Below are 21,023 nucleotides of genomic sequence, written 5' to 3'. Positions count from 1 at the left end.
AGCAAGGCAAGTAAGCATTCAAAGAGAAAGTGGATTCAGAGGAACTCACCGGGAAGATGTCTCAGTCTTCACTGCAGGCGTGGGAATTCATCCTGGAGAGCACTTGGAAGTCCCTGACATCTCAAGCTGCAAGTGCTGCCCTAAAGCCTTACTCTGGACTACACAGCAGGGGGGTTCAGTTTAAGAAATACTCGTCAGCTCTCGGCAATATTTCTAATCTGTTGTGGTCTGCGCATCTCCCACAGATATGAAGCCGTAAGTATAAACACCTTCTTGTGGTTCTCCTTCTCAAGCTTTGTCTTCTGAGAAATTACAACACATTCTCTTTCAGCTTCTGCTTCCTTTTCCTCACAAATAAAATTCTGTCTTAGGTGGTGGAGTAAGTATTTGCTGCAAAAACAACACTCACATTTTCAAAAGCATAAAGAACTATTCAGAAATGTGGGAAAAGAAATATCTTTCAAGGAAACAAAGGCCTGAAAAAGTCTAAGTACGACTATGAAGAAACTCTCAATTCTAACTTTACAGGGAGATACAGACGGCTAAAGGAGCTTTCATACTCATTTCAATTAAAAACCATTTTACACACACATCATCATTCTACAGGCGCAGTTACTGCACAAACACTTTATGACCGGAGGACTGGAATTGCCTTTCAGGACAGGGAAACCAGGATCACAACATCAGTGGCACAAGCCTTGGCACCAGGCATGAGACCAAACCATGGCCCACCCAAAACCACATTGACCCACCTGTTTTCCTAGTCCAAAGCCAGCCCCTCACCCTCCTCACTCTGCAGTCACAGCCTTTGCTTGCACCACGCACAATATCCAACTCGTGGCCATATGGCGGCCACAGGCAACAGAGAATTTCATTCAGTGACACCTGAGGGAAACTGAGCTCTGTCAAAGTCTTTGTCTTGGCAGCTGAACACCTTCCAGGAGGGGTGGAATCTGCTCCCCCAGCCCAACAGTTACAAGAGATCTTTTAATGTCTTTGGGGTGAGCAGGCACAATGAGGCCCAGCTTTAGACCTGGACAACCAACATGGCAAGAATGGGAAACCTGCAGGAGTGAAGGAATCAGAGCTGGACATTTCAGAAGATGTTGCTCTAGTAGGCACACAGGAAAGGTATCTAGTAGGTAAAAAGCCCACAGGACACACACACAGGAGCTCACACCAAAGACCAGAGCCACCGTTCCTCGATGTAAGTTCTTCAGACAATCAAAAATGGTAAATGCATGGAACCACAACTGTGGGACTCATGTAATATCTCGGACGAATGGAACTTTTACATCATCTTTACATCTTTTAGGCATCTTATATTGTACCACAGCAATCTTCTCCTACTGCCCTGTCTCTGGACAGACACAAATTTCTCACCCTGCCCAAACACCACACAACAGGAAAGCTGCCTTTGCACACAGACACCACTGAAGGAGACGTTGCACACACAGTTCTCCTTACCCGAGAACAACCATCACAACATGGAGACACGCAAAGAGATTTCTCTGCTCATCACACTAAGTCAAAGAAATGGCAAATGTTCTCCAGTGCATAAGCAATACGCAGCTCCAATAAAGACTCACTCATCAAAGTATCAACTCAAAGACACCATCATCCTTCTTCAGCACATGGGCAACTTGGAAGATACATGATTCCCAGACCTTAACGTAAAGTGTACATCTATGCTCAACAGCTGCCATTCACAGGAAATATCGTAAAACAGGAAAAGAAAATGAATGAAACCACAGCTTGACCACTTGGAGACTCAGTAGTGTGATATCCAAAAATAAGACACCTTCAGACTCATTTTATGTTGTCCAGCAACAAAGCCTGGAAATTACCAAAACCCATGCCTTGTCTCCACCACTTCCTCCTCACACTCAGCAGCCCCAAGACTCTCCTCAACCCCCCCAAGCTCACAAGGCTGTCACTGATCATCATCATTTGCAGACACACTCCACCCAAAGAAAAGTCACAGAGACAACTTCTCCTCACTATGGACAGTCTTTGACTTCTCACCATGTCTATGTGACAAACAAGAGCATTTCTTCCAGAAACATTTTAAGGAAACACACCTAGGAAAGTCTTTCTCTTCACAGTTGTAAACATGAAAGGCAGGTACGGGACAGTCAGAGAAATGTAACAGCTGTGATCTTCCACACACTATCAGAGACAGCGGCCCGTCTTTAGCTCATCACAGTGAGCAAGGCAAGAAGTTCACACATTCAAAATGGAAGGGATCATAACATACTCTTCTTGATGATGGCGCTTCAAGTAAGTACATGACTGATGTCTTTAGTACGTACTATACAAACACTTTACTCTTCCCAAAGATCTCATTATGTCGTTTTGTCATAAGTACATCATGAAGGTGTTAGTTAAGAATTGACAACAAAGAATTGCAAACACACAGGAGAAACCTCCCAGGACACCCAATGCAGCTGGAATAACATGGCTCAGGACAAACTTCTTTGACAAGGAGAAATTCTCATTGCATGCCACTGCAGCTGGGCACCGAACAGGGAAAGGAGCAAACCATCTCTCCTGTCTCCTTCAACAGCCCCTCACACACAGCTCCCAGCACTCTCATCTCCAACCCATCACAACTTGCATGGTGTTCTCTAACCAAATAATTTCCAAAACACTTGACATCACAGGGACAGTCGCCCAAAACAGTTCTCTTCAACATTCACCACCATCACACCACGCACTCCTCATAGATATCTTGACATCTCTGTACAAGAAGGAAGACACATTTCTCTGCAAACTGGTGTTTTAGGAGGAAAAGTCAAGGGCCTAAAACTAGAAGAGGAGCGGCCCACCAGGAGACACTCGGTCAGTGAACATCTGCATAGGGGCACTATCCCCCTCCTTACATCTCCCACTGCCCATTGACTCTCTCCTACAGCTCTTGCCATAGCCTGTCTGTTCAAGCCAAGGCACATCCAGCTCCATTTCAAGTAAATAAGCCTTAAAACACAGGCAATCAGCAAAGCCCATCTCCCGTTTCCTGCAGTAGCCCTTCCCACGCAGCCACCCAGAGACTTTCTCAGAGAGTCACAACTTTTCCTATTCTCTTTCAGCTTCCTAACAGGCAGACAGACATCGTCAAGGGACCAGTTGTTGCCCAGCCCATTCCTCCGCCCGCTGCACAAAGGTGAAAGCGCAAAGACATTTCGTTGCTCGTCATGGAGAAGCAGCGAGGCTGAGAAGAGCAGAAACGCTGAGCAGCCAAGTTACATGTGGGGGCACGAGGGTTCCGTCGGAAGAGCATCTCCCCCCGCTCCAGCGCACGGGCTGTGGGGAAGCACCTGACCTGGCGGGACCGCAAAGTCGGCCCTTGTGCCGCCGCCGGCAGCAGCTGTAGCGCTGAGCCCCGGTCCCACGCTCCCCTCCCGCCAGCCAGAGGCAGCAGCAGCCGGCGCGTTGCCGCGGGAAGCGCTGCCTGCCTGGGAGCGAAACCCCCCTCGGCAGCGGCCGGGACGCGGCGCGGCCAGGCCCGAGCAGCAGCAGCAGAGCGAAGCGTCGCGGAGCCGCGAAGTGCGGGCACAGGAACTCACCGGGGCAGCGGCGGGGTCCTCGCCGAGCAGCGGCGCGGGCTCGTCGGGCGGCGGCCGGGCCGGGAGGGTGTCGCAGCAGCTGCCGCCCGACAAGCGGAGCTGGCTCTTGCGCGAGTCGGCGGTGAGCGACACCTCGTGCGAGTAGGAGCGCAGGAAGGCGCGGACGCCGTCGATGCCCACGAAGTGCGAGGCCGGCACGCCGCGCAAGGCGCCGCTGCCCGCCGCCAGCAGCTGCGAGCGGCGCCAGCGCCGCAGGCGCAGCGCCAGCAGCAGCAGCAGGAAGGCGAGGAAGAGGCAGGACACGGCCGCCACGGCCACCACCAGCCACCGCGTCAGGCTGCCGGCCGGCTCGCCCGGCGCCGCCGCCGCGCTGCCCAGCTCCGACAGCAGCTCGGCCACGCTCTCGGCCAGCACCACCGTCAGCGTGGCCGTGGCCGACAGCGCCGGCCGCCCGTGGTCCTTCACCACCACCACCAGGCTCTGCCGCGCCGCGTCGCGGGCCAGCGGGAAGCGCGCCGTGCGCACCTCGCCGCTGTGCAGCCCCACGCGGAACAGCCCCGGCTCCGTCGCCTTGGCCAGCTCGTACGACAGCCACGCGTTCTGCCCCGCGTCCGCGTCCACCGCCACCACCTTGGCCACCAGCGCCCCGGGCTCCGCCGAGCGCGGCGCCAGCTCCACGCCCGCCCAGCCCGCGCCCGCCCCCGCGCCCGCGCCCGGCGCCGGCGGCGGGTACAGCACCTGCGGCGCGTTGTCGTTCTCGTCCACGATCACGAGCCGCACCGACACGTTGCTGCTCAGCGCCGGCGCGCCGCCGTCCTCCGCCCGCACCCACAGCCCCACCTCGCGCACCTCCTCGTAGTCGAAGGAGCGCAGCGCGTACAGCGCGCCCGTCTCCGCCTGCACCGACACGTAGGACGACAGCGGCGCGCCCCGCACCCGCCCCTCCGACAGCCGGTACCGCACGCGCGCGTTCTGCCCCCAGTCCGCGTCGGCCGCCCGCACCGTCAGCACCAGCGCGCCCGCCGCGTTGTTCTCGGGCAGCCGGGCGCTGTAGCGCGCCTCCGCGAACACCGGCGCGTTGTCGTTCACGTCCAGCACCCGCAGCGCCAGTACCGCGCTGCTCCGCAGGGTCGGCGACCCGCCGTCGGCCGCCCGCACCGTCACGTTGTACTCCGCCACCTCCTCCCGGTCCAGCTCCCTCGACGTCACCACGCGGTAGTAGTCCTCGAACGACCTCTCCAGACGGAACGGCAGCCGCTCCGCGATGCTGCACCGCACCTCGCCGTTCGTCCCCGAGTCGCGGTCCTGCACGTGCAGCAGGGCCACCACCGTCCCCGACGGGGCGTCCTCGGAGATCTCGCTCAACGCCGACCGCACCGAAATCTCGGGCGCGTTGTCGTTCACGTCTGTCACCGTGATCGCCACTTTCGCTGTGTCGAAAAGCTCGCCGCCGTCATGTGCCTCCACTTCCAGTTCGTAGAGAGCCGCTTCCTCGAAGTCCAGGCTCCGCACCAGCGTGATCGCTCCTGTCTCGGCGTCCAGATGGAAAATCTTCCAGACTTTCTCTGTGATTTGCTTCAGTGAGTATTTCACGTGCGCGTTCATCCCCTCGTCGGCGTCGGTGGCCGTGACGGTGAGGAGAGTGGAGCCCACGGGCACGTCCTCCGGCACACGCACCGTGTACTCCGCCTGGCCGAACACGGGAGCGTTGTCGTTGGCGTCCAGCACCGCCACGCGGATCCGCGCCGTGCCCGTCCGCGCCGGGTCGCCGCCGTCGCTCGCCCTCAGCACCAGCTCGTGAAACGCCGCCTCCTCGCGGTCCAGCGCCTTCGCCAGCACCAGCTCGGGACGCTGGTCCCCGCCGGGGCCCGCCTGCACGGCCAGCGAGAAGTGCTCGTCGCCGCTCAGCTCGTAGCGCTGCAGGGAATTCGCTCCCGAGTCCGGGTCGTGAGCCCTGGCCAGGGGAAACCGCGACCCCGGCGATGTCGTCTCGCTCATTCGCAGTTCCTTTTCTGCCTCTCGGAAGCTGGGCGCGTTGTCGTTAATGTCCGTGATCTCCACTTCGATTCCGTAAACCTGCATTTCCCCCTCCACTATCACCTCACACCGCAGCACGCAGCGCTGCACACTCTCGCACAGCTGCTCTCTGTCGATCCTCTCCGCCGTCACCAAATGTCCCGTCTTCCCGTGCAGGGAGAAATACTGCGTCCTCCCTGCGGAGACAACGCGGAGGCCGCGGTCGCGGAGCGCCGGCAGCTCCAGCCCCAGGTCCTTGGCCACGTCGCCCACGAACGAGCCCTTGGGCATCTCCTCGGGAACCGAGTAGCGCAGCTGCCCCCACGCCGCCTCCCACGCCGCCACCAGCACGCACCACAGCAGGGCTCGCTCCCGCCGGCCCCGGCGCCTCCCCGCCGCGCACATCTCCGCCGCGGCCCCGCCGGCCACGCACCACCGCCGCCACCGACCCGCCGCCGCCCGCCGATCCGCTTCTGGCTCTGGCTCCGGCTCCGGCTCACGTTCACGGTTCCGGTTTCGGCTCCTTCTTCCCACTCTGGCTTCGGCTCCAGCTCCCGCTCCTGCTCGCTGTCGCCGGCCCCGGCCGCTGCCGCCGGCCCCTCCGCCTCGCTGCAGCACGGCTCCGCACCGCGGGGACGCTCGCAGACCGCCCGGCCGCCGAACCAGCCAGCGAGCGAGCGAGCGAGCCGGGCCGCAGCGGGCGGGGCTGCCTGCAGCGCTCCGGCCTTCCTCTCGCTCCTCCTCGGTCAACAGCGGCGCCCGCAGCCTCCTCCCGGCACTGCAGGCACCGAGCGCTGCCGAGACATCGCTGCCCGCCCGGCCCTTCCCACCGACAGCTCGCGGGGACGGCACCGGCGCCACCGAGACATCGCTGCCCGCCCGGCGGGGAGCTCCTGCGCTGCCGGCTCTCCCCGACACCTCCTCCGTGATCCTCGCCCACATCCCGACCACAAAGGAACAACACGCGGCCCGCCACTGTGTTCCTTCTGCCGCACGGCAATAACCAAGTGCTAATTGGTGAGAAATGTCATGTCAGATAGGACGAGCCTGTTCCCCTCGGTCCGAAAGCACAGTCTCCACCGCGAATTGCACAGCTTTGTGCAGCGGTCGAGCTCCAAGGACTTTGTCCTCGCCCCTTCTGCTGAGGAAAGCAGTGTCATGGAGGAGGGGACCTGCGCCGCATCTCACCACCAGTCGCAATGGTCCGTCCCGCTCTCCCGCAGTGCGGGGACACTCCACTGTTCGCTCTTCTCTTTGGTACTTCTCACCTGCACATCGGGGGCTGCTCTGAATCCGCCGCCACTCCTCCCCCTTCTCCCAACAGCACTTCCCGATGTTTGCCTCTACCCTTACACTCTAGGCTGGGCTTACACGTAGGACTTAACGCTCCGTTCTAGAGTAACTCAGCAGCCGGCAGCGCTGCACATGCACTCGCTGTTCGGGGCTCCATTACAAACAGGAAATCCAGGCAAAAAACAAACCCTTAGAGCTAAATGCTAGTAACCGGGACAAAGCAAAACTATTTGGGAAAAGGGAATAGGAAATAAGACAGGCTCTGAAATACAAATCTGATTCTTTTTTTTGTTTTGTGGGGGTTTTTTTTGAGAACGCTTAACCTCTGTAGAGAAGAAAGATCTGGAACTTTTAAAATATCATCTGGGATGGAAAAAAACATGAGAAGTAGATGCACAAGGAAGTCAGAGAAATAGTGCCTGGACTAAATTAATCCGTCCCACTAGTGCTGCCGTTTGGCAGCAGCGTGTCCCCAAAAGACGGGAGGGCACACGTCGGGGGAACAAGCTGTAACTTCTCCAGTCATGGAGCCTCATGCGCGTTTCCTTTGGGAGTCCAACACTAAACAGCATTAAGCAACGGGGCTCTCTTCAGCTGTCAAAGTCCATGGCTTTGGGAAAAAGCCATCGGAAGGAAACATCGACACCGAGCATCAACCTTGTTTTGCCGGCGGCGTCGTGTAGGATTAGCGGGTCTCATCGTACACAGAAAGGATCCGCCCTCACCGTTACTAGCAGTTCAGCCAACACACGTTTCCTAGTCAGAACTTCTCAGCTGAACCTCAACCTGTGACCGCCGAGGGACCACGAAGCGCCTACTGCCTGCTGGAGTGGAAGGGGGTCGCCCCGTTCCTTCCTTCCTCCCTCCCTGGACACATGGCTCAACACTTCCCATCCCCACCACCGCGACACCCAGGAGAAAGAGGACGGAGGTTCAGAACGGTGAAGGATTTCATTCTGCACAGGCAGGATACGCGTTCACCGGCACTAACACACCCTCGGAGACAGCGCAGGTTCTGTAGACAATTGGGTTGCCTTGGCGGCGTAGTTGAAACACATTTGGATTTATCCAAGTAATAAGAGACTTTGAACGACCAGAAGAAACATTCATTTTCTCATAAATCGTGGTGGAAAAGATGGCAACTTCTTAATAAATTATTAATCTAATCCTCGAGTTGTTCATGTTGGTAGGACACCTCTTCAGCAAAATACTGTAGGACAGCAGGCGAAGACAAGTAGAGCTGCACACCCTAAACTATGCGGACCATTTCTAAAAGTGTAAATGGACTAGATTCGGGTGCCTAATTGACCTCATCTTACGAATTTCCTTCTCGTTTTAGATATGTTCTCGGTATAGCCTCTCCTGCTCAAAGAGGCAAATGCAACAACGACTGATTAAGTGGCAGAGAGACAGAATTCCTCGCTTTAGTATTTCCCTGTAACGCCATGAACCACGTCCCGGAAAAATGAGACAGAAAAAGAGGGCAGGGTCAGAAATACAACACGGATTTTTTTTTTCTTTTGAGATCCCATTCTACACGTTTGCATGAAAGACAGATCGGGAGCGGTAAAAGGAGAGGGAGCTACCAGCAGCACAAAGAACTCAAAAAATGCATGCCTGGATAAAATTTATACGCCCCGTTAAGGCTGCCATTTCTGCAGAAGCCTTCCTCCAAGTGCTGGGAGGGCTCACGGCAGATGAGGGCAACATTCACTGGGGAACAATCTGGGAGTTCTGAATTCATGGAGAAAACATTCGTGGGAAACCAACGGGTTTGCCTGCAGCTATCAACCAGGTTCGGGTGCATCGGTTTGGGCAAAGAGCGACGAGGAAGGAAGAGTCTCCACCAAGAAGCGCCCACCACATTTTCCCGTCCCTCTCACGCACAATCCTCAATTTACAGCGATCACCGATACGAACTCAAAGGAGGGTTGGTATCAGAAATTCTCGGGTGAAGCTGAGCGTGCGGCCGCCGGCAGAGCAGGGAGTGCCGCGGCTGCCTGGCTGCTCGCAGAGCAAGGGCGATCCCCCGCTCGTTCCTTCCCTCCCGGGCAGCCGGAGGAGCGCTCCCCGTGCCCAGCAGCCGCGGAAAAGCCCGGGCGAGAGGCACGACGGCTCCGCCCGGCTGAAGGAGAAGAGCGAGAGCGCGCGGGCTCACAGACCTGCGGTGCGTCGGGCTCCGCGGGCGGCTCTCCCGCGCCGGCGCTGCTGCTCGGGCTCCGCTTCCCGCAGGGCTCCCCGCCGAGAAGCTCCTCCGCGGCCAGGCTGGGCAGCGGCGGCGGCGGCGGCAGCCAAGCGGCCTCGGCCACGGCGCGGCCCGGCGCCACGCACAGGTTGTAGGAGTAGGGCAAGGTGCCCTCGCAGAAGTCGGCCGGGAAGGCGGCGCCGGCCACGGAGAAGCGCTGCGCGCCCAGGCAGCGCAGGACGGCGGGCGGCCCGGCCCGGCGCAGCCGCGCCAGCACGGCCAGCGCCACGCTCAGCAGGAACAGGGCGGAGAGGAGCGCCAGCGCCAGCACCAGGTAGAACTGCAGCTCCGCCGGCGAGTCGGCGCCCGCCGCCCGCTCGCTCAGCTCCGGCAGCGCCTCCTGCAAGCTCTCGGCCAGCACCACGTGCAGCGTGGCCGTGGCCGACAGCGCCGGCTGCCCGTGGTCCTTCACCACGGCCACCAGCCGCTGCTTGGCCGCGTCCCGCTCCGACACGGCCCGCGCCGTCCGCACCTCGCCGCTGTGCAGCCCCACGCGGAACAGCGCCGGCTCCGGCGCCTGCACCAGCTCGTACGACAGCCACGCGTTGCGCCCCGCGTCCGCGTCCACCGCCACCACCTTGGCCACCAGGTACCCGGCCTCGGCCGACCGCGGCACCACCTCGAACGGCGCCGGCCCCGCCGCGCCCGCGCCCGCCGCCGGCCACAGCACCCGCGGCGCGTTGTCGTTGCGGTCCAGCACGAAGACGCGCACCGTCGCCGTCGAGCTCCGCGCCGGCGCCCCGCCGTCCTGCGCCCGCACCGCCACCGCGAACTCGCGGCACTGCTCGTAGTCGAAGGAGCGCTGCGCGTACACCGCGCCGCTCCGCGCCTCCACCGACACGTACGGCGCCGCGCCCGCGCTGCCGCCCGCCAGCCAGTAGCTCACGCGCCCGTTGGCGCCCGCGTCCGCGTCCCGCGCGCGCACGCGCAGCACCGGCGCGCCCGCCGCGTTGTTCTCCGCCACGTAGGCGCTGTAGGCGGCCTCCTCGAACACCGGCGCGTTGTCGTTCACGTCCGACACCTCCAGCACCAATGCCGCGCGCCCGGACAGCGCCGGGATGCCCCCGTCGCGGGCGCTGATGGTGATGTTGTAAGCGGCGACCATTTCTCTGTCCAGGGCACGGACTATTATTAGTTTATAGGTGTTCTCTGAGGACGGTTCTAGTCTGAAAGGCAAACCGTCGTCGATGTTGCAGCTCACTTCTCCGTTATCCCCCGAGTCTCTGTCACGGACATTGATCACAGCTACAACTGTGGTCGGGACCGCGTCTTCGGGTATCGGGTTCAATATAGGCAGGAGGGAAAGCGTTGGCGCGTTGTCGTTCACGTCTAGAATGTCTATGTGCACTTTGGCGTGCCCGCTCAGCCCGCCCCCGTCCTTGCCTTCAACAGTCGCTTCGTAATATTTCCCTTCTTCGTAATCTAAGGGGCCTGTAACCTTCACGTCCCCTGTCCGCGAGTCCAGAGTGAAGAGCTGGCGAGCACTGTTTGCGATGTCACTGAAAGAGTAGGTAATCTCTGCATTTATGCCTTCGTCGCCGTCAGTAGCTTTCACCTGAAGGGCCAAGGAGCCCTCTGGCAGGTTTTCTAACAGTTGAACCTTGTAGATCTCTTTGGTGAATACCGGCGAGTTGTCATTTGCGTCGGTCACGTTAATCTTAACGTGGGCGGTCCCGGATCGCACTGGATCCCCGCTGTCCACTGCCGTCAGTATCAGATGGTGATTTCTCTGTTTTTCTCGATCTAAGCTTTTCTCCAGTACCAGTTCCGCGTGTTTCGTCCCATCAGGACTCTCCCTCACTACAAGGGAGAAGAGCGGGTTGGGGGTAAGTTGGTAGTTTTGTAATGAGTTCGCCCCAATGTCGGGGTCTCTGCCACTGCCCAGTGGGAACCTGGCCCCAGGAGGCGTGGACTCGATCATTTCTATGCCAACAAATTCTCTGTCAAACTGCGGCGCGTTGTCATTGATGTCCTGGATAGTAACGCTCACATGAAATATATTGAAAGGGTTTTCCACGACTGCCTCCAGACTGAGGACACAGGGCGACACGGCCCCGCAGATGCCCTCTCGGTCTATCCTCTCGTTTACCCGCAGGTCTGCGTTATCTTCCCCGAGCTTGAAGTATTGCTTTTCATCACCAGAGACGAGCCGCAGCTTGCGTGCCGGCAGCTCCGCCGGGCTCAGCCCCAGGTCCCGCGCCAGCGGCCCCACCAGCGAGCCTCTGCCCAGCTCCTCGGGGATGGCGTAGCGGATCCGCTCCGCCGCCGCCCGGCAGCACACCGGCAGCAGCACGGCCAACAGCGCGACACACCCGGCGGCTGCCCGGCCCTGCGCTGCCGGTCGGACCTCCATTCTCTGCTTTACAGGAGAGTATTCTGCAGACGATCTGAAATTAGGCTTTCCGAGCTGCTGAATCAGTACCTGAGAGAAATAAATATGTGGAATCCCAGTTGCCGTGCGGAGGACGGGCTGAGTCGGGCGGTTCCTGCCCTGCTCCGTGAGGAGCCGCAGTGCGCGGGCGCGGAGCCGGGGAGGAGCCGACGGCGAAGCCACTTCCCCGCCTTGGCCAACAGCGACACCCTGAGTCCGCGCCCGAGAACCGCAGCGTCCGAGAGGAAAGGGACAGCCCGACGGTCCTGCTGTGCGCCTCCTTAAATCGCACTCACCCGCGGGTTGGAAAACACAGGTGTTGTCGCGAGCGCGAAACAGAAAAAGTTGTACCTGTGCGGAAACGGTGCATCTGGTATAGTATACTTGGCGTGTTCTAGTAGCCATGGTTAATAATTGTGCTAGTAACCATAGCTACCGCACATATGGGGACAACTATGAGGTTTCAAAACCTGGTCAAACAAGACTTTGAATTGTGGTCGACGTAACCTTGATTATTGATAAGAAGTTTATTAAATCTGCACTGGTGAGGCCACACCTGGAGTGTTGTGTCCAGTTTTGGGCACCTCAATACGAGAGAGATCTCGAGGTGCTGGAGCGAGGGCAGAGGAGGGCAACGAAGCTGGGGAAGGGCCTGGAGAATAAATCCTGTGAGGAGAGATTGAAGGAGCTGGGACTGTTCAGTGTGAGGAGGAGAAGGTGAGGGGAGACCTCATCACTCTCTACAGCTCCCTGAAAGGACGTTGTAGAGAGGTTGGTGCTGGTCTCTTCTCCCAGGGAATTAGTGACAGAACAAGAGGGAACAGCTTTAAACTGCAACAGGGGAGGTTCAGACTGGACATGAGGAAAAAATTTTTCACAGAAAGAGTGGTCAGAGAGTGGAATAATCTGCCCAGGGAGGGGGTGTCGTTTGGATGAGATGCTGGGAGATGTGGGGTAGGGGAGAACTTTGTAGAGTCGGGCTGGTGGTTGGACTTGATGATATCAAGGGTCTGTTCCAACCTGAATGATTCTATGATTCTATGAAATACAAGCTTTGATCTCCAAAACTTAGACAATAAGCAGAACATCCTGAACCATAAAAGAGAATGTCTGAGATTGTTTAACTTGGCAATGAAACTAACTTTTGAGTGTCCTGAAAGTGACCCACCGACATTATAATACTAAAACACACCCCACAGCTCAAACGCACCCCTGTCCAGGTTAAGACCCTTCCCCTGAGCATGCGAAGTAGTAGAAGCATTAGGTAAGCCGTGTTATAAATGTATATTAATCACTAACCAATCAGTATCATATAGGCGTGTGTGGAAAAGTACTAACCTCTGATTTTTGTGTATAAAAGGAGCACAAAACCCTGCTGTTGGTGTGTTTGATTTGAGGAAAAGTCCACCAAACACCCAGGCCTGAATAAATACAGTGCCTCTGCGGAGCATGTTAAGACTGGGTTATTGCACTCCAGGCACAAATCCACTTTTCAGGTTACACATCTAGAAATTCCCGTTCTCTGAATTCCTTACATTTGCAAGTCTTATGCGGGACGAATCCTTCCCCATTGCTCGGAGGATGTGGGGCAGGATCTCTATCTCAGCCCCACAGTGATCTTCCTGGTCTCTAGGGTGAGGCGCTGGTGTGTCCTCGCTGCCATCTACTCACCATCGTGAGAGAAATGGCAGGACGGGACGAATGCTGAAGCCCTGGTAGTGTTTTTATTTTCAACAGCCGGGAGATGCCGAGCTAGCACTCAGCTTTCCCACTTTGAACGGTGATCGCTGATGGACGAGCAAAGCCGGGAATCCCAGCCACTGAGAAAACCACAGCGGTCACACCAGACCTACCGGATCCTATCTCTGTTGACATTCAAAACCCAGCATCATCATATCCGTGCCATACAACCCAACCCCGAATTTCTTTTGTCTGTCTCTCTGACAAACCAGTCCTCATCTCCTAAGCTGGACGATGCTGCAGCAGATCTCAGACCTTAAGAATATATTCTGGCAAATGTTGACGGCCTTTACCATTGCTTGAATAAACCAAGAGAAAATAGACAAATCCCTCACAAAACGTCATTGTATCTCACCTGTACATTAAATCCTTGTCTCTCTTACGGTGAAGGAAAAAACAAAGACCTGAAGGAAGGCAGTATCACCACAGCCCCTTATGCAGAAGACAGGAAATGTTAGAAAACTCTCCACACTACCTACTTGGTGGAGTAGCTCTAGCATATGCATCAACGCTGAGTCTCTGTAGATGCCAGTGTGAAGACCTCCTCCCCTTCTCACTAATGTGTCATTAAAAAATGTTTTCCTGCTAACTCTGGCCATTCATCCAGTGGAGGATAATTCCTTTTCCTCCAGCTGCACCTATACATGATTTACCGTAACAAATGAACTACCTGTGAGAACGGGAAGTTGGTTGGAATTTGTAGTGTTTCAGGAGTCAAGAGGCAGCAAGCATGTGGGCACCTCTATATGAGGTCGAGAGAAGGATGTGGATATTTATATAGGGACAGGGGGACTCCGCTGAAACAAGTCGAATCAATTCACTTCCTCATATATGGTGACAATTGTCTATCACAACCCCCACAGACATTTTCATGCCTCTTCACACACCGTAGCACCCTCCAAATCTGTTTTCAAGAGAAGACTGATGTCTCCTAGCTCCAGGATTTTCTCTTCTCCCTCGTACCCGAACATGAGGGCCACAGCACAGTTAAGTCCCAAGAAGATGCAGCTAAGAACCAGTCTGCATCAGAGAGGGAAACATTTTCTTCCCACATGCATATGGCATGTGAGTTTGTGTCTGATGGATGGTAACGACCACAAGGTTAGTTCAGGTGAAGCATTAGGTTATGTCTCAGCTTCCGTTCTCACTACACACAAAAGCACCTGTACAAATTCACAATATTTTGGCAAGATCTAGGTTCAGCACAAAAAATCTGTGTGGACCTTCACCAGGAACCTTACAGTATGGTTTTCTCTCAACTTGAAAGCAGTCATTTTGGTGTGCCACTAGTTTATTTTGTTTAAAATGTAACCATACAATGTATCACCAGCTAAAATAGCAGAATAACGAGCAACAGTATTCATTGATTATATTCCTGAAGTCCTAAAAGTCTGTTCAGTTCATAATGGAAGATCAGTAACGGAGGCAATAACGCAGGCCACTTCCAAGACAGCCTGTTTGGTAAACGGGCTTTCAGAGCAGTTTGGCGTGTTTGGCAGGGAAAAATGTTTTAATATTATAAGGAACCCAAGGAGTAAAATATTTTATATTATATATTCTCAGATTAACTCACATTCCGAAATTAGACACATGATAAACAGACTGTGATGAATCGTAATTTGTTTTAAAATATTTTCCATCTCTACTCTAGCAAACATACTCTGTTTCGATATCTATGCCTGTACACCAAGTGACAATTACATTTGTAGCAAATCCAAAGGTTCAGTTACGAAGCCCAGCAGTGGGAAAAAACTCAATGGGATATCAGAGGAATTTTTCACCATGTAATACGAACTACTTCGTAGAATTTTGAGTGTTATTAAGTGGAATTGATTAAATCATTTGTTGAAGGCAGATTTCAAGTAACGTGGGTCTTCAGAGATCTTGGCTTTTGGACTACAGTGTTGCCATGTTCTACCAACATTAGAGAGCTGATACAGGGGATGGCAATGAAATTCTGGGAACGGGGTACAAGGAAGTACTTAAAAAATTTCAAGGAAGTGTCAGAAGAAGATCTAGAGACTGAAATTTCCTTGTGCAGTTTCACATGCAAACAAATGTTCCAGCCTTAGAGAAAGCTAGACACGATGAACCCTGCCCAGCTGGTAGAGAACATGGCACATAAAAGACGTAGAGCAGACTCGGCACACGTTCAGGAGGTGACACTCATAAGATGGAGACCGTCAGAAAATGTGATTTCCAAGACTGTGCATTTTGAAATCTCTGTGGTTACCCTAAGAATCCTAAGCACCGCGTACACAAAAGAAGATTAAAAAAAAATAACGTACCTGAAAGGAAACTTGGCCACCATTCTCGGCCACGTGATCTCCGGTAGGGACGAGATCACCCGAAGGCTCAGCCGGCGGCCGGGCCGGGAGGGTGTCGCAGCAGCTGCCGCCCGACAAGCGGAGCTGGCTCTTGCGCGAGTCGGCGGTGAGCGACGCCTCGTGCGAGTAGGAGCGCAGGAAGGCGCGGACGCCGTCGATGCCCACGAAGTGCGAGGCCGGCACGCCGCGCAAGGCGCCGCTGCCCGCCGCCAGCAGCTGCGAGCGGCGCCAGCGCCGCAGGCGCAGCGCCAGCAGCAGCAGCAGGAAGGCGAGGAAGAGGCAGGACACGGCCGCCACGGCCACCACCAGCCACCGCGTCAGGCTGCCGGCCGGCTCGCCCGGCGCCGCCGCCGCGCTGCCCAGCTCCGACAGCAGCTCGGCCACGCTCTCGGCCAGCACCACCGTCAGCGTGGCCGTGGCCGACAGCGCCGGCCGCCCGTGGTCCTTCACCACCACCACCAGGCTCTGCCGCGCCGCGTCGCGGGCCAGCGGGAAGCGCGCCGTGCGCACCTCGCCGCTGTGCAGCCCCACGCGGAACAGCCCCGGCTCCGTCGCCTTGGCCAGCTCGTACGACAGCCACGCGTTCTGCCCCGCGTCCGCGTCCACCGCCACCACCTTGGCCACCAGCGCCCCGGGCTCCGCCGAGCGCGGCGCCAGCTCCACGCCCGCCCAGCCCGCGCCCGCACCCGCGCCCGCCCCCGCGCCCGCGCCCGGCGCCGGCGGCGGGTACAGCACCTGCGGCGCGTTGTCGTTCTCGTCCACGATCACGAGCCGCACCGACACGTTGCTGCTCAGCGCCGGCGCGCCGCCGTCCTCCGCCCGCACCCACAGCCCCACCTCGCGCACCTCCTCGTAGTCGAAGGAGCGCAGCGCGTACAGCGCGCCCGTCTCCGCCTGCACCGACACGTAGGACGACAGCGGCGCGCCCCGCACCCGCCCCTCCGACAGCCGGTACCGCACGCGCGCGTTCTGCCCCCAGTCCGCGTCGGCCGCCCGCACCGTCAGCACCAGCGCGCCCGCCGCGTTGTTCTCGGGCAGCCGGGCGCTGTAGCGCGCCTCCGCGAACACCGGCGCGTTGTCGTTCACGTCCAGCACCCGCAGCGCCAGCACCGCGCTGCTCCGCAGCGCCGGCGACCCGCCGTCGGCCGCCCGCACCGTCACGTTGTACTCCGCCACCTCCTCCCGGTCCAGCTCCTCGGCAGTCACCACGCTGTAGTAATTATCAAATGATCTCTCCAGCCGGAACGGGAGGTTCTCCGCGATGCTGCACCGCACCTCGCCGTTCGCCCCCGAGTCCCTGTCTTGGACGTTGAAAATTGCGATGACTGTCCCCAGCGGTGTATCTTCTGGAACCGGGCTGAACACGGACGTAATGACAATCTCGGGGACGTGGTTGTTCACATCAGCGACTTTGATGAGAACCTTGCTGTGGGACGAGAGTCCGCCCGCGTCCCGAGCCTGCACATCCAATTCGTAAAAATCTTGTTCCTCGAAATTCAGCTTCTCCGTTATCTCTATTTCTCCACTTTCCGGATACAGCTTAAAAGTCTTGTCGAACTTCTCCGGGATTTTAAAGAACGAGTACTTCACCTCGGCGTTTGGCCCCTCATCTCTGTCAGTCGCTGTCACCTGTAACACCCGACTTCCCACGGCCACGTCTTCTCTCACGGTGACCTTATACACAGACTGAGTAAACTCCGGAGCGTTGTCATTTCCATCTAACACAATTATCTGGATTATTGTCGATCCCGATTTCACAGGACTCCCGCTGTCTGTGGCTGTAAGGATCAAATTATGAACAGCCTGCTGTTCCCGATCCAAAGATTTCACCAATATTAATTCCGGATATTTCACATTGTCATCTGCGTTTCTTACGTCCAAGGTGAAATAAGGACTCTCGCTACACTCGTAATGTTGTAAAGAGTTCACTCCTATGTCGGGATCTTGAGCTTTCTCCAACGGGAAACGCGTGCCTGGTGCAGTATACTCGCTGATTTCTAAGACGCTGTTCCTTTCTGGGAAACTGGGAGAATTGTCATTAATATCCAGTATTTCTACCTCCCCTCTGTAAAGCTTCATTGGATGTTTTACAAGAATCTCAAAATTTAGGACACATTTAGCAGCAGCGGCACATATCTCCTCTCTGTCCACGCGCTCCTTGACAGATAAGTGGCCGTTTTGCAAGTCCAAAAAAAAGTACTGCGTCCTACCTGTGTCAACAACGCGGACACCGCGGTCGGGGAGCGCCGGCAGCTCCAGCCCCAGGTCCTTGGTCACGTCGCCCACGAACGAGCCCTTGGGCATTTCCTCGGGAATCGAGTAGCGCAGCTGCCCCCACGCCGCCTCCCACGCCGCCACCAGCACGCACCACAGCAGGGCTCGCTCCCGCCGGCCCCGGCTCGCTTCTCTCCCCGCCATTGCCAAGCCCGGCAGCAGCTGCCCCGCTCGCCCCTCCGCCCGCCGGGGCCGGCCCGCGGGTCCCCGCTTGTCGCCGCGCTCCTCCCGCCGCGCCTGCCGCTGAGCAGCCCGGCTCCGCTGGCTCGCACCGCTCTGCTGTGGGCTCGGACCTTGCAGCTCCGCGGCTCGCTCGCCAGCTCGTCGCTTCTCCGGCGGCCGCCGCCCGCTCGTCGGCCCATCGTGAGCCAACAGCGACACTCGCCGCCGCGGCGAGTAACTGCAGCGTTCTGGCCCTCCGCCCGGCCGGGCTCCCTCTCCCGCGCAGCCCACAGCGCTGGCTGCAGCCCCGCGCTTGCGAGCGTCCCTGAGAACGGCGTTTCCAGATTCACGGGGCAGGCAGGCACCCGGGAGAGGCTCTTTGACATGTCCTGCCCACCGCATTGCTTCCTAAACAGCACCTCCGGGGAGCCCCTCACGACAGCTCTGCAGTGTGTTGAGGCCCTCCAATACAGGAATCAGCCTTCCCCGCTCCTAGGGTTAAACTCGTAATAAACCATAAGCCGTGAACCTCATCAGATACCTGGAATCTCCAGGTGGAACAAACCGAGAAGCATTTGTTTTATACCAGGAGGTGCTGGTTCCTTGTCATCTCACTAAGAGAGACACACTGACTCTCTGAGACATCATTCACAATTATGTTTATTATAGCTCACACTGTTGGAAGAGGTTAGCATAGAGAATCCTTCAGAGGTGGAGGACCCTGAGCAGAGCAGCTTCACACAGGACTCCAGCCACGCACAGCATGCCATGCAGAGCCCTGTCATGGAAAAGAAAGAGTGCCTCTGCTTCAGCCATTCCAAATATTACAGGCCTTTCCTGCAAGACAGCAATTCTACTCATCATTTCTACTGTCACAGTAAAAGAAGTTCCCCTGTGCACGTCTTGCTCGCAGGTGTCTTTCTCTCCAGGAGCAAGTGGGAGCTGCCTGCAGGTTCTTTGGTTATAGTGAGCTGGCTGAGCTTGTCCTTCTGCCAAAGGATTTGTGCAACATAACACGGGACAGGCCTGTGCCTGAAAGGAGGTTGTAAGAAGGTGGGTGTTGGTCCCTTTTCCCAAGTAACAAGTGATAGGACAAAAGGAAATGGACTCAAGTTGGGCCAGGGGAGGTTTAGATTGGATATTAGGAAAAATTTCTTCACACAAAGGGTTGTCAAACATTGGCACAGGCTGCCCAGGGAAGTGGTTGAGTAACCATCCCTGCACATGGCGCACAGGGACATGGTTTAGTGGTGGATTTGGTAGTGTTAGGTTAACGGCTGGACTTGATGGTCTCAAGGATCCTTACCAACCTAAACGATTCTATGATTCTAATCAGATTAACTGAAGAGTGGACCATTCTCTTCTCGATGTACTTCTGGTACGAGATGGTCTTCTGGTCAGCATCACTTACAACAGCCTTTGCTCAGCACTTACCTTTTTATTAAGGTCTTTGTGGAAGGGACAGCTGTAGTCCTCTGCATTTCCTGAGAGGGAATCCTCACCTGGGTAGCAGATTTAGCTCACCAAATGCCGACCTCCTAGAGCTCCCTCAAACACAACACTAAATGATCATGTATGGTGTCTTTGTGTCATCCATCCCCCAAAACATTTAGAATCAAAATACTTTGTGCTCAAATACCTCACAGCTTCCGTGTGCACCTGGAGCTGTTGGGAGATTTGGAAAGGTCACTCCCCCACCTCACTACTTTGCAGAGACCTTTGAACACCCATGCCCAAGGGACAAAATATGAAAAATAACCGGGCCTTTTAAAAAAACTTGACAGAGTTTTCCCAGGAAGAACATCACTACAAAGACCACAGGACATTCAGCTGTTCTCTTTATTTCACTTTCACACACAAGCATATACTGGTTTATGATGCTACATATAATAATTGCAGCAGAAAAAAACATGAGGGTTTCCAAATATTCCATGCCACAATCTGTTCACTCAATCTGTTCTTACACTTGGGGTGACAGTCCTTCTGAAGAGGAAGAGGCAAAACAATGCTAAAAAAGTTCACAGAGTAGGAGGAGAAGGGGCAAAAAGGAGAAAGAAAATGCTCTAAAACAAAACCAGAAAATCATATCAGGACAGAATTCCCATTCAAAAACAACGACAAGATCAAACTCAACGGCTCTTTTGCAAGTTCATCTCAGTTCTGCCTTCAGACAAAGTCCTCTGAAGCAACTTGTGGACTTTCCTTGCAATGCACCCAAAGGCAATGAACACGTTTGCCCAACTCTGAACACTTCCAGCCTATGCCAACACCGTTGGTGCTGCTCTATTTCCAAGGCAATCCCAAGGAGGCAGCCCACCCACCCAACCCCCTCTCATGGGCCAAAGGAAGATCTCGTGTGTTCTGCTGCTCTCCCCTAGAGAAGATGCAACTGCTGTCCTCAGAGGGTCCCAATACCCTTCATGCCTGCTGAGCGAGAATTGTGCACATCGCAATAGTTAGGTGTGAGCAACTCCCTGCTTCTCCGGGCAGCACCAGTGCAGAGTATACAGACACAAAATGGCTGTAAGGACAAACATAGTGACAGAGCCCACACCTCTCACAGACAGAGATCCAGGACCCAGAGAAGAATTAGTCCCGTGGTTGCACCACGTTGTGACACAGTACTCACAACTTCCTTGATTTTCAGACATGCGAAAAGGGCTACGTGCATTCAGCGAGCGTGTGCTTGGTCTGCCAGTTCATACCGTTGCGTTACAGCCCAGAATAAGAGCTCCATGGCCTTGCCTACCAGAGAAACAAGAACTTAACAGGGGACCCTGGACTTACCTCCACTTTCGAGGTATTTCAGAAATGTCTGTAACAGAGCTGAAACATATTATTTCCTGAGTGAGGGAGCATTAGTTTCTTTTCTTCGGTTGACGTTTGAGGGTGGACAAAAAGTTTTGTCTAACTTTGAAGCTGTGGGAAATCAGTGACACCAATGGCAAATGCAGATTTACTCTGGAGGAACCACTGCCACACACTGTAGCTCGGATCCATTCCTATCACGAGGCACAAAGCCTCTGGCC

At 56.0% G+C, this 21,023-nt stretch overlaps 3 protein-coding genes across 3 annotated transcripts; all 3 read right to left on the bottom strand.

The window, feature by feature from the left end:
* Positions 1–2,808: 2,808 nt before the first annotated feature.
* Positions 2,809–6,629, bottom strand: LOC141949956 (protocadherin gamma-A2-like). The gene is made up of 3 exons (XM_074884144.1): positions 3,323–6,629; positions 3,111–3,211; positions 2,809–2,976 (listed from the first exon to the last, which is right to left on the bottom strand). Exons 1-3 carry the CDS (start codon positions 6,522–6,524, stop codon positions 2,809–2,811), a joined length of 3,471 nt encoding a protein of 1,156 aa, XP_074740245.1. The 5' UTR covers positions 6,525–6,629.
* A 1,187-nt stretch (positions 6,630–7,816) lies between these two features.
* LOC141949797 (protocadherin gamma-B1-like) lies at positions 7,817–11,611 on the bottom strand. Its single transcript, XM_074883812.1, has one exon. It carries the CDS (start codon positions 11,471–11,473, stop codon positions 8,813–8,815), a length of 2,661 nt encoding a protein of 886 aa, XP_074739913.1. The 5' UTR covers positions 11,474–11,611; the 3' UTR covers positions 7,817–8,812.
* A 3,698-nt stretch (positions 11,612–15,309) lies between these two features.
* On the bottom strand, positions 15,310–20,994 carry LOC141949955 (protocadherin gamma-A10-like). Its single transcript, XM_074884143.1, has 7 exons — positions 20,907–20,994; positions 20,782–20,809; positions 20,624–20,685; positions 19,429–19,496; positions 19,305–19,387; positions 15,520–18,319; positions 15,310–15,333 (listed from the first exon to the last, which is right to left on the bottom strand). The coding sequence occupies exons 1-7, from the start codon at positions 20,992–20,994 to the stop codon at positions 15,310–15,312; spliced, it is 3,153 nt and encodes a 1,050-aa protein (XP_074740244.1).
* Positions 20,995–21,023: the final 29 nt, after the last annotated feature.

The sequence above is a fragment of the Strix uralensis genome, chromosome 14, assembly GCF_047716275.1.
Source record: "Strix uralensis isolate ZFMK-TIS-50842 chromosome 14, bStrUra1, whole genome shotgun sequence".
Classification (NCBI taxonomy): Eukaryota; Metazoa; Chordata; class Aves; order Strigiformes; family Strigidae; genus Strix; species Strix uralensis.
Note: the sequence above shows the minus strand (reverse complement) of the source record. Positions and strands in the feature narration are given on the sequence as shown.